Source organism: Malus sylvestris, chromosome 1, assembly GCF_916048215.2.
Source record: "Malus sylvestris chromosome 1, drMalSylv7.2, whole genome shotgun sequence".
Taxonomy (NCBI): Eukaryota; Viridiplantae; Streptophyta; class Magnoliopsida; order Rosales; family Rosaceae; genus Malus; species Malus sylvestris.
This window is the reverse complement of record NC_062260.1, coordinates 17,188,062-17,200,450: the sequence shown is the minus strand read 5'-3', so window position 1 is coordinate 17,200,450 and position 12,389 is coordinate 17,188,062. Positions and strand designations below refer to the sequence as shown.

Below are 12,389 nucleotides of genomic sequence, written 5' to 3'. Positions count from 1 at the left end.
AAAAAAATTAATTTTGTATAGAAAGAATATTATATCATTTTGTAAAAATTTAATACATAAAAAACAAGAACAATGGGAAGTGGGTGGGTCCATGTTTCATTGCAATTACCTAAAGTCCTACACGTGCAAATATTTTAATCATAACGATGGCCATGGATTCATGGTGAGTCCATCTCCAAATCAAGTTTAAAGTCGTTTCTTTGATTTGCTGCAATTAGGATAAAATATGCATTAAACTAATTTTTTTATTTAAATAAAAAAACTAGTTGGTGGCTCAGTCACATAATCTTTTGAAAGAACGAGAAAATTTACAGAGATGTTTCAATTTTTCTTTGGTCATCATCATGTGTGGTGGCTAAGGCACGAAATCTTTTAAAAGAATAAGAAAATTTACAGAAACATTTCAGTCTTTTTCTAATTATCATCTTATGATTCACACGAACTAAAGATCAAACTAGAATAAGCCGTGTAAAATACATATCTAGAATTTACACAAACCATTGAGCCTCTGTGTGGTGATTTTGCATTAAACTAATTGATTCCTCCAAATAAATTATTAGAATAAATTGTCTATTGACTTGAATCTAGTCAGTCTTCATTGGGTCGCAAGTCATTCGTTTGACCGCATTGTTTGGTTAGAAATTGCTTACAAATCTACGGACAGGGTAATGTTGTGCGCGACTCTCCAGAATCCAAGCCGTCCATGGGGTTCTAAATGTTTGTCGCTTCCGTTGCGTGCCACACATTCTGATTAATTTTGCAAGTTATCAAAATAGATAAATAAATGAAATTGCTATAATACGAATATAAAACTTGTACATACACCTCATTACAAATAGCTACGTTTCTTCTTTCCTGTGTACTTTTCAACTGTCAACAGATTAAACGTAGATAATTTTTTGTATGTAAAATATTATTAATACACATGTCAAATAGATTATAATTAATTTGATATACATTTGTAGGCCTCTCCTGTACTTTTCAAATCTCAATAGAAATAACATATAAAATAGTACTCTATCCATTGAAATTTTTTCTTCTCATTTGATTAGTGGTATGAAATACACATTAGTATGTTGTATTTTGTATTGTACATAATACCATATATAAACCAAGATTTTAAGACTTACGAGCAAGCATGATACTCCAACTCATCACAATCAACTATATAAACTAACATCCCTATTATTTTCTTTCTAAGTTTGAATTTAAAAAATTTATTTTTGAATATAGAAATGATATTGAACAAATAATGCGACACAAGACCTCAGGGAAGAACAAGCTCCATCATGTTCCGATATATGTAGTTATAAAAAATACTACTCCTACCAAAATTTTCATGTCACATTTGTACCACATCTCTAATTAATAGAGACGGAACACATATATATTAGCGAGATGATACAAATGTAATATGAAAAATGTGGTAAGTATAACATTATTCTGTAGTTATGTATTTGTTGTGTTATCAATATATAGTTATGTTTTTAAAAGCGTTCTTGACAAATTTTACCAAAAAAAAAAAAATAGTATTAATTCAATTTCAAGCGAATTGAATTCAAGTTAATGTATTTAATCATCAAAAGAATTATAAGCTTGTCATTTGTTAAATTATGACGTATTTTTCACCTGAAATAATTATATTTACTAGGGTACAAGTAAAACGTTTCTAAATCCCCACCCCTAACCCACCACCCTACTCCAACAGTGTTTTAGGGTTTCCAAGTTCCGGAATACGCAGGAGCTTTGGAACGTGGGTAGGAGCAGTCATGGTCAAGGTGACTCATGCTCTCGCATGCGCCCGCCATGTGTCAATAAAACAGAGCTGATAATCATAATCCAGATATTATTATCTCAGTCGATCGATCTTTTCACAATTCCGCACAGAGGCCTAAAGACACTGCATCAGACCAGACCAGAAGCCATGCATGAACCACCGATGCATGCACCCGTCGTAGCCTAGAGTTCTTCTCGAGCGCATGGGCATTCATGTGCGCCTCAACTCCCTCGCCCAACAACAACGCCACAAACGCCGCCACGTGTCCTGCTTGGGAACCTGAACTGACGGCTGCCATACTTGGTTGTCGAGTCCCTCCTACACGGCTGCACCTACAGAAGGCTTTTTTATTTGCTGTTGCTGTTTAAATTGACGCGAAAGTGTAGTTTTAATTAAAAATGGTGTGAGAAATATCCAGTCGATTAGATTAGATTTAGTTGCTTTTTAATGGGCGTAATTGTTTAATGTTTATGAGGTAATTTCCAGCTTCAAAACAAAAGTTATGAGATAATATTGTTTGTTAATTGTTGTGTAACTTCTCAAATTTAAAATTGAAAAGAATAAAGCAAATGCAGATGTGCATAATTAATACATAGTCGTTCCTAAAGAAACACAGTAAATACTTCTAAATATTTTCAATTAAAAAGAATAAAGCAAATACAATTAATATACTATTGCCGGTGGCTATGCTGGAGGTTGCTGTCGTAAAATACCTCATGCCACAACCCCTACGATGGTGGAGTTTTTGGCTGCTAGGGACGGTGTGTGCAATGTGCGTTGGATCACCAGTGGAATCAAGTCATCCTTGAAAGTGATTCCTTACAACTTGTTCATTCACTGGGCAGTTTCCAGCAAGATGTTCCTCCGTTGGTTGTGATTGCAGAGAGGATATCATCAACGCAGGTTTACAACAACTTACTGAATTCAAAGTTTGTCATTCTCGTTGTTCTTCCAATTGTGTGGCGCATAGATTGGTCAAATTGGGCTTAATTTCTAATTTTAATTCTTGTTGATTTAAGGAACCTCCAGATATCATATTGAATGTCCTCCTTGATGGTTGTATGCATTTTAAACGTTCATAATAAAACCAATTCCGCTTCCTCTAAGTAGGTTACTCGTCTATAGAGATGTGATACTATATATTGCAACAGATAAATTTGTTCTCCCAACTATTTTCTTTAAGTAAGTCATATAGCGTTGGAGTTAATTTTTCATGATTTTTTTTAATTATAATTATATATTAGGTCAAATATTTATGTTCTAAGCTTTAACCAACAACCCGAACTGAAATCAAAGTCAAGGGAAAGGAGGGATGAAATCCTGGCGCGAGTCAAGTTGACCTAGTGATTAAGTTGTTCATACAATTACTAAACAAATAGAGTAATCTCTTAAAAAGATACGACTACGAGTTATTCGTTGTTAATTTATTAACATAAATATTTCGTCATTTATATTGTGAAATGTGGTGTACCACATCTTAATTTGAACACTGAAAAATCTCCTCTCAACTTAATTGTTCTTTGTTGTAATTCCAACCGACAAGACAAACCTGCCCAGGTCATGGAGCAAAATAGTGTCGTGCACATCTTGCGGCGTATCTCCCAAATATTTCCCCTCCCTAATTTTATTAGAACAAAATTTAATAAAAAAATAACTTCTTTCAGTTATAAACTTAGAACCTCTACGCTCCCACTCTTCAGTATAACGGTTTTCTATTTACTTTTCATGTTTCTTTCAATTTTTTTCTTTTTTTTCACATGTTTAGGTTTTTACTCTAAAATTTATTTTTAGAATTTGATGATATACTTCTTCATTTTTGAGCGACAAATTTCATTATTTTTTGAAGAAAAAGATTTTATTTTTTTTAAACTACTCAATGTGACATTTTATTGTCATTTAGTATTACGGTCTGGTAGTAGTACTATTCATTTAGAAATGAGAGGTCTTATATTTGAATCTCGTGGATGAAGAATTCAATACCAAATTAGATTGTCCATTATGTTGTTTAACCAAACTCTCAATTTTTTTAATGTAAAAATATCGATGTATTAAAAAAAAAAAAAAACCCGATCTTTTATTCTCCTACAACGATCTTTCATTTCCTTACAAAAGAATGTCTTCGTATCAAATAAAAAAAGAAATTCATAATCCAAGCCAGAAAAAATATGCACCATATCTTTCCTATATATAGCCCCATCAATCAGCTAGTTCTTGGTTCAAACTCAAAAGCCACTCCTCCTTCCCTTCCTTTTTCTCACTGCAAAAGGAAGCCTACCCCCTACTCTCTCTCTCTCTCTCTCTCTCTCTCTCTCTACAATCTACAATTCCGCCATGAAAACAGAGATAGAAAGCCTATGGTTATTTGCCCTGGCCTCCAAATGCAGAGCTTTCTCTTTCGAAAGCATTGCATGCACGCTTCTCATCGTCTCCCTCACATGGCTTCTCACCTCTCTAATTTACTGGTGTCACCCGGGCGGCCCAGCATGGGGCCGCAACATCAAAACAATCGGCCCCTTCTCGAAAAAGAACACCATTCCGGGGCCCAGAGGTCTGCCTCTCATAGGCAGCATGTCCCTCATGACCTCCCTGGCCCACCGCAAAATCGCCTCCGCCGCCCTATCCCTCAACGCCGCGCGCCTCATGGCCTTCAGCCTCGGCCAAACTAGAGTCGTGGTCACGTGCCACCCCGACGTCGCCAGAGAAATCCTCAACAGCTCCGTCTTCGCCGACCGCCCCGTCAAGGAATCCGCCTACTCCCTTATGTTCAACCGGGCCATCGGGTTCGCCCCCTACGGCGTCTACTGGAGGACCCTCAGGCGTATCTCCGCCACCCACCTCTTCTCCCCCAAGCAAATTAAGGCCTCCGAGGCCCAGAGGAGGGACATAGCTTCTCAAATGGCGGCAATGTTCGGAACCCACAAGGAGAAACTGGCGGTTCGTGACGTGATCAAGCGGGCGTCGCTGAACAACATGATGTGCTCTGTTTTTGGCAGGAAGTACGAGCTCGAATTCGGCTCCGTGGACAATGAGGTCGAGGAGCTCAAGGGGTTGGTCGACGAAGGCTACGATTTGTTGGGTATGTTAAATTGGTCCGATCATCTTCCCTGGTTGGCCGGTTTTGATGCCCAGAAAATCCGGTTTAGATGCTCCAATCTCGTCCCCAAGGTGAACCGGTTCGTCTCCAAAATCATTTCCGAGCACCGAACCGGTCTCAAATCCGAAAAAGACGAAAAGGCCCCTGACTTTGTCGACGTCCTGCTTTCCCTCCAAGGACCTGATAAGTTGTCCGACTCCGATATGATCGCCGTTCTTTGGGTACGAATTTAAATCGCTCTCTCCCGATATTTATATAAAATCTTCTTTTATCTAAACGCTGTCGTTTGCTGTATAGGAAATGATATTTAGAGGGACGGACACGGTGGCGGTTCTGATCGAGTGGATTCTGGCGAGGATGGTTCTGCATCCCCAAGTCCAATCGACGGTCCACGACGAGCTAGACAAAGTTGTTGGCAGGTCACGAGCCGTCGATGAGACAGATATCTCCCAGCTGGTGTATCTGACGGCTGTGGTGAAAGAGGTCTTGAGGATGCACCCACCGGGCCCACTTTTATCTTGGGCCCGCCTGGCGATCACAGAAACAACGATAGATGGGTATCATGTGCCCGCGGGGACCACAGCCATGGTGAATATGTGGGCCATTTCGCGGGACCCGGAAGTCTGGGCGAACCCACTGGAGTTTGAGCCCGAGAGGTTTGTAGCCCGGGAAGGAGAGCAGGAGTTTTCCGTTTTCGGCTCGGATCTTAGGCTTGCACCGTTTGGGTCGGGTAGGCGGACTTGCCCGGGAAAGGCTCTGGGATTGACGACGGTGACGTTTTGGATAGCTTCGCTGTTACACGAGTACGAATGGCAACCGTTGGATGGGAATACCGTGGACTTATCGGAGGTGCTGAAGCTGTCGTGTGAGATGGCGAACCCTCTGGTTGCAAAAGTGCGCCCCAGGTTAAACGTAGCTCACTGAAGCTTTTAGTAGTAGTAGTAAAAGAAGAAGAAAGTAAAAGTGAAAGAGGTTTGTGCAGGGGGTTAATGATTCAAAGGGCATATACCCTTTACTTGTTTGGATATGTTGTCTAGGTCTGTCACTATCTTGGATGCCAAGGTAGGTTAAATCTTAATTTATGTAAGTAATGGTGAAAATCAATACAAGTTTGAGTTTCCTAAAGACCAGCATTTACATGCATGCATTCTTACTTCTATAGTATCAATAGAGTAGTGCTAAATAAAATCATTTTGTAGTCGAGCACTAGATTTTTAAACCGAACAGGTCGACGTAACATATTTTACAATATTATAAGAGCGTCACATCTCATTCTCATTCTATATTCTCATTTTATACAAGAGAGTTCTAAAAATGTGAAACTAACAATTCTTTTTATTAGTATCAAAAATATATAATGATATTCAAACAAGGGTTCATGGCAAAACTTGGTTCAAAGAGATTACAGGCTCATTTGGAAGTTTTTAAAAAGACTGAAAGTGCTTTTGGTGAAATTGATTTTGGGTTCCAAAAGCACTTGAAGTGCTTCCTGCAAGAACACATATCTAGTGCGTCTTGTAGGAAGCACTTGAAGTGCTTTTTTCTAGGATCTACTTGGATTTTTAATAAAGATCGGTTTCAAAAACAATTTTACTAAAAGTACTTTTAGTCATTCTAAAAACACTTCCAAATAAGCCCTATTTATAAGGTTCAAAATTTAATTGGTATTTCGTTAAGCTTCAAATACTATATAGTTTGAGATCAATTAATTTGTTTTACATAGTAACATATCTTACAATGGTTAATGGAAAAACTTGGTTCAAAGAGACTTTTGTAGAGTTGAAACCTAATCGGTATTTCTTAGAGAGTATTTAATGTATGCAAACTAACCTAGTCAAAAGTGTTATTAACTTCAAAAAATAAAACAAAATTTAATTTCTAATCGGACATATCTAGCTTAGGATAAATAGCTCATGCCATGGCTCTCCAAGGGGGCAGTTTAGTCCCCGCTCCTGTCCAAGGCTCTTCAAGACTCAATTTAAGAAGAAATTAATTGTCAATGAAAACTAATTACCTAATACGTTTTAGCCCCTTACCTCTCACACCACTAGAACAACATAATTTTGAGAGGGCTAAATTTATGAATAATGGTATTTTGAGAGACCAACTAATGCCTTTAACCCCTAGCTTTTACCCTTTCCACTAAAGCCTAAACCACCACATAGTTCGAAATCAATCTATTATTGTACGTACTACATAGAAATAAATCTTTGAAATAGATAAACTATTCTATGTATCTTCTGAGAAAAGTTCATATATATTGTGACTTTTTCCGGTGAATGAGTCAACACTCAAACAACAGTTAATTAATTAATTAAATTAAATCACATTAATATTAATCAAAGAATGATAATGACCCTTAATATTTTTTTCAATGTACAAATTTGTGAGGGGTAGGCGTGCACTGGGGCTGCCTCTGCTGGGCTATATAAAATTTTGACCTTAAAATAAGGGAAGTGTTATTGGCACTTCAAAAATCTCATTCTACACTCCTCACAAATGTATTTTTCTTTCCTAATATAGAAAGTTTGGAGTGTAGAATGATATTTTTGAAGTGCTAATAACAATTCCCTAAAATAATGTGGCTTTTGTTGTCCACAGGACCACAACCCTTTAAGCGATTTTGGACCCTTACAATTGGAGACATATGTTCAGTTGACGGACAATATAACAATATAACAATATACCATTAGACAAATAGATTTTATAAATCACTTGACAATACAGAAAGTGTGTCATCCAACTCTTTATAAGAATATGCAAAGTTTCTTATTTTTCCAACATTATATTCACACTCTCAACGGTATATATAACCAAGAGCATACTATCCAAAGAATTGACAAGTTAAGTTATCAGAGAGACGAGCTTCCAACAATACCGATATTGTTCCCAACTTGTTAATTATCACCAGCATAGTTCGACAAGTGTCAACTTTTACCACAAACTGCCTTGGTATTAGTTGGGAGTAGGATTAAGATATTTAAACTCTTCTTTTCTCCCTCATCCTGCCAATGTGGTATATTTCAACACGCCCCCTCACTAGGATCCAATTAGTGGGTCAAACGTGAGAGATCCACACATTAACAACCACGTGGAGCCAAGAGACTCACCTAAACCGCAGAGCCAAGAGACCCACCATCATTGCATGGGGTCAAGAGGATCCACCCATCACTACAAAAAAATACGAGCACTGCGAACAATAAATTATCTGAGGCAAAAAAGCATCAACAATTGTGCCCATAGACCAATAGCAACAGTGCAACAATTATATTTCTATTTGTGTCCTCTATAGGCGTTGCCTTTGATGATAGCACACAATAGGATGTTTTGTGCCCAAATGCTAAGCACAAATAGGGGTTCTTTTGTGTCTCAATTCTGACAGTTTTGACAACACTGACTTTTCCAAGCCATGTTAGCAAAGTTTTGTTTGTGTGCCCAATAGGTAAAATATTAAAAAAAAATTTCAAATATTACAAACAAGCTTTTACAATTTAGTTATACAGACAATCAATTCATACGAATAATGAAGACAACAATTGCTAATACATGTTTTCTTCTATGAAAGTAAAGCCAATTCCTAGTAGTTATTGTTAATTCGTGTTTTCTTCTTGAATAAGCAACTAAATACATGAGGTTGACAGAGCTTATAACAAACTAACCAAAAAAGAGAGCAAAACTGCCTCTGTTCTAATCCGCTCGACTATTGTAACAAGTCAGAATAATAGTAGGCGCCAAGATTATGACAATAATAACTATTCAAAAAATTGACAAGAGGTAAAAAATTTAGATAAATACCAAGAGACGTGCACGTATGAAAAGCATAATTAAGAATACAATAAAAGATCTCTGAGGAAGGAAGTTAATAACTTTGTATACCTGGTCTTTGCCAGATCTTCCTCTAGACATTGCACTCGTTCTGCAGCCTGGTCTTGAGCCTTTCTTGTAGCTTCCTACATTAGTTCATATTTTCTATCATATTACCAAGTAACAACGATACCAAACATGCACTTCCTTAGATAGTATCCAATGATCACAATACCTTAGAACCCTCAAGGAGAAGCTTTCTTGTGGGGATGACCTGCGGAAGGTTCCTGCCAAAGGTTTCTGGCGATGATGGAGCTCAAGAGCCGCCATGATTTGATTTGGGGAAGGAAGTGAGAGAAAGGGAGTTGGAGAGAGAGACAGAGGTGAGAAAGAATATGAGGGAGGACGAGTGGAAGAAGAAAGTAAGGGAGAAAGATGATAGAGAGTATGAAAAGGCTGAGTGGGGTGTGGGTGTGGGTGTGGGTGTGGTAGGAAGACACGAACATTGTGTTTTTAAGACCAAATGATTTAAATATATTAAACCAAAATGCAGCAAAATATTTTTATGTGTGTTTGTAAATTAATAAAAAATTATGATTATTGATATCCATACACAGTGACACAATTTTGTGTGCTCAAATTTTAATAGGCACAAACACACTTTCTTGAAGACACCAATTAAGGTGCCCTTTTATTTAGGAGACACATTTGAGATAGTTTTTGTGTTCTATGACATTTAAAAGCACAAATACACATATGTGCTCAATGAAATTGAAAAGGGCACAAATCAATTGTGCTCTTAGACCATTATTTTTTTTGTAGTGCATCTTGTGGCATTACAAACTCGTTCCATAACTCTGATACCATAAAATTCATTGAATACTTCGTTGGTTTATTCATCCTCTAGAGTTTACAATATATAGACACATAAGCCTTAGTCTATAAGATACGTAATTATAAAAGATAAAAGAACAGAATCGTAAGATTACAATAAATTACAAATCTCCTAGAGTATCTACAATATAGTCAACAATGAGAGCATGATTATAGAGTACCAGACCTTCGATTTCTACCGCAAGAAGCAAACCTTTACCTGTTATGAGCAAACAACGTCTTTTTCTAGCTACCTGAAAAATGCATTTCGTGATGAATAAGATTTCTTCAGATCATATATTATTAGACACATCCTGGAGTAGACAACCTGATAGACATCAGGGTTCACATTTGTCAAACAATCATGTTCCTGAACCATGATGTGGACTGGGCCCGTGGCTGAACACACAACACTCCAAACCCCTTAAAATCGAAATGTTCCAACTTATTTGGTAAACAATAATCAACATTTAACTTAAGCACCAAGTTGGTCCGTCCCTGTGAATATAAGTGTTCCCCTTCACTCTTTATCTAGCTCCCTTTACCCCTCATTAATTTATTTAAAGACGGATACTGTTTTATCTAGACTTTTTAGGTTTAATTTTTAGTTTTGAAATCAAATATCCACCTCTTCGTTTATCTGGTGCATGTTATGCACCGAAAGATATAGTAAATATTCACATATCATCATTCCCAACTTTTGGTCACTAATCTCTTTGAGCGTGTGGACAGACCTTTCACACCGGTCATACATATTTTCTTTACGATGAACTAATCTAACTAAACTATTCATAACTAAAGTCGAACGGATTGTGATGTAACGATGTGAATTTAAAGTCCCGTGTTAGATAATCAAGATTTCTTGCATGTTTTATTAGAAGTTTGACTACTTCCCTTATACCGCTAGTAACTGTTGTTCAATAAATTTCAACTTTTGTAACTTGTTCAAACATTGTTTTTCATGCAACGTATGCACTTTCATTTACTTGACCTAGACCTTTCAATTTGGCATAATTTTAGCAACATAGTCAGGTTTATTATCTAAATTACCTATTAACAAAATTTTGCTTGTTCATTAAAAGAGAGTGAAAATATAATTTGATCTTTTATACAAAATAAAATGACGAACAGTAATTTAATTTCGCACAAACTAAATTTTGTTGTTTTTCTGTGACAACCCGTCCCAAATTTTATAAATTTTAAAATGTGAATTTACGAAAATGCCCTAGAGGCGGAAAGTTTTGACTTTCATTGACCTACGTGTTGTGAGATGTACTAAATATTCTCTTAGTGTATTCCTGAAGTACTCGATGATACGAACGCATAAACGCATGAAGAAGTGAATTTGGAGTTACGGTTAAATTTTTACGGAACAATAAATCTGGGAAGTACGTTTTGAAGGAGTTCCATTTATTATTTTATATATTTTCATAGGTATTGCTATATTGGGCGAGAAGAGAGACTGGGCATAATAGCCCAATCGGAGAAGGAGAGAGAGAGTTTCAGGAGGAAAAGGAGGGAAGATGGTGGCGAATGGAGAGAAGAGAGAGGATAGGAGGGCCAATCAGAAAGAAAGGAAAGAAGGGCATGAGAGAGAATGAGGAAAGAGGGGGGGAAACCGGGTTTCCCTTGACCCGTGACTCGATTCGTTTCCATATTTCACCTTGACGTCGATTTCTGCGATTTCTCGGTAAATTGATCATCGCCACCACTCTTAAACGACTCTAAGACCATCCCTCTACCATTTCCACTTCTGAATTGAAGGAAATGGGCTTGGATTCGTGATGATTCTCACCGAGAGGCTCCGAGGACACCACGGCGGCGACTGGCCGTTTCTGAAGCTACCACCGTCGACCACCACCATGGGTCGACTCTTCATGAACCCAGGAACAGGTCCAAAGCCTTGGTTGGGGCGGCGGAGCACTGGAGGGGGTGGATCGAGGCCACCAAATTTCTAGGGTTCCAACGGGTTTCGAGACAATTGGAGCTTTTCTCGGCCAAATTGGACTTGGCCACAAGTATAAGGTGCCAGTCGTTCGAGACGCCTTGATGTGCGTGCTAGAGAATCAAAGTGTGGGCCTGAGGTGAGTGGGTTTTTTCCTTTCTATCGTATATACATATATGTGATTGATAATTTCACAACGTTTATAAATTGAATAATTCATATAATTACTGTGAACTACGAATGACTTGATCTATGTTTAGGGTATGTAGGCAGTCTAGCGAGTCGTTAGATGCAGCCATACAATAAATAAGACTAAATAATCGAGACAATAACCTTGTTTGGGAAATTGAGCAATGTGAAGGAGATTGGTGGAAAATTGAGATTTAACATTATGTTTTAATGGTTAAATGTTGGTTATAAATCAATGTGTGAAGAATCGTAACACCGAAGTGAAAAATAGTTAGTAATGATAGTTAATTAAACTAATGTTTAGTTTGGCTTATTACCGATAATTATTTCCGAAGGTAAATAGTTCGGGAGTGGGGCAATACAGCTTATGCATTTTATGCCATTTGTATATATATTTATATATTTGTAAATATTATGAGATGGTTGAATTTCGGATTTACATCCTGGTATATCCATATGTATGTTACTTGCACATAATTAAAGGTAAACGCTCTGAAGTGCAAAGGTGAACGCATGATGCACAGGTAAGTTCAAGTGAGTATATAGTATTAGTTGAAATGATGGGATTATGATATGACTACATTTATGTTTTAGGCAACTCCGAACTTGTCGTACATGTTGCCCATGAGTCGTACATATTGTATTAGATGCATTTAGAGCACATAAATCTGCACCCCGGTGTTAGTGCCGCCGCCCGTGGCCAGTGC

At 37.5% G+C, this 12,389-nt stretch overlaps 1 protein-coding gene and 1 long non-coding RNA gene across 2 annotated transcripts; one reads left to right on the top strand and one right to left on the bottom strand.

The window, feature by feature from the left end:
• The first annotated feature begins 3,982 nt into the window (after nt 1-3,982).
• LOC126623733 (cytochrome P450 78A9-like) lies at nt 3,983-5,996 on the top strand. The gene is made up of 2 exons (XM_050292715.1): nt 3,983-5,092; nt 5,169-5,996. The coding sequence occupies exons 1-2, from the start codon at nt 4,109-4,111 to the stop codon at nt 5,793-5,795; spliced, it is 1,611 nt and encodes a 536-aa protein (XP_050148672.1). The 5' UTR covers nt 3,983-4,108; the 3' UTR covers nt 5,796-5,996.
• Nucleotides 5,997-6,124: 128 nt separating this feature from the next.
• On the bottom strand, nt 6,125-9,489 carry LOC126623740 (uncharacterized). The gene is made up of 3 exons (XR_007623864.1): nt 8,911-9,489; nt 8,748-8,821; nt 6,125-8,042 (listed from the first exon to the last, which is right to left on the bottom strand). It is a non-coding gene; the product is annotated as an uncharacterized LOC126623740 (long non-coding RNA).
• Between the last annotated feature and the right edge of the window lie 2,900 nt (nt 9,490-12,389).

What these genes read in the sequence shown, in the direction of transcription:
- LOC126623733 (XM_050292715.1), top strand. Translation starts at nt 4,109, where the DNA reads ATGAAAACAGAGATAGAAAGCCTATGGTTATTTGCCCTGGCCTCCAAA. An exon ending in ATATGATCGCCGTTCTTTGG is followed by an intron (nt 5,093 to 5,168) that starts GTACGAATTTAA and finishes TTTGCTGTATAG; the next exon opens with GAAATGATATTTAGAGGGAC.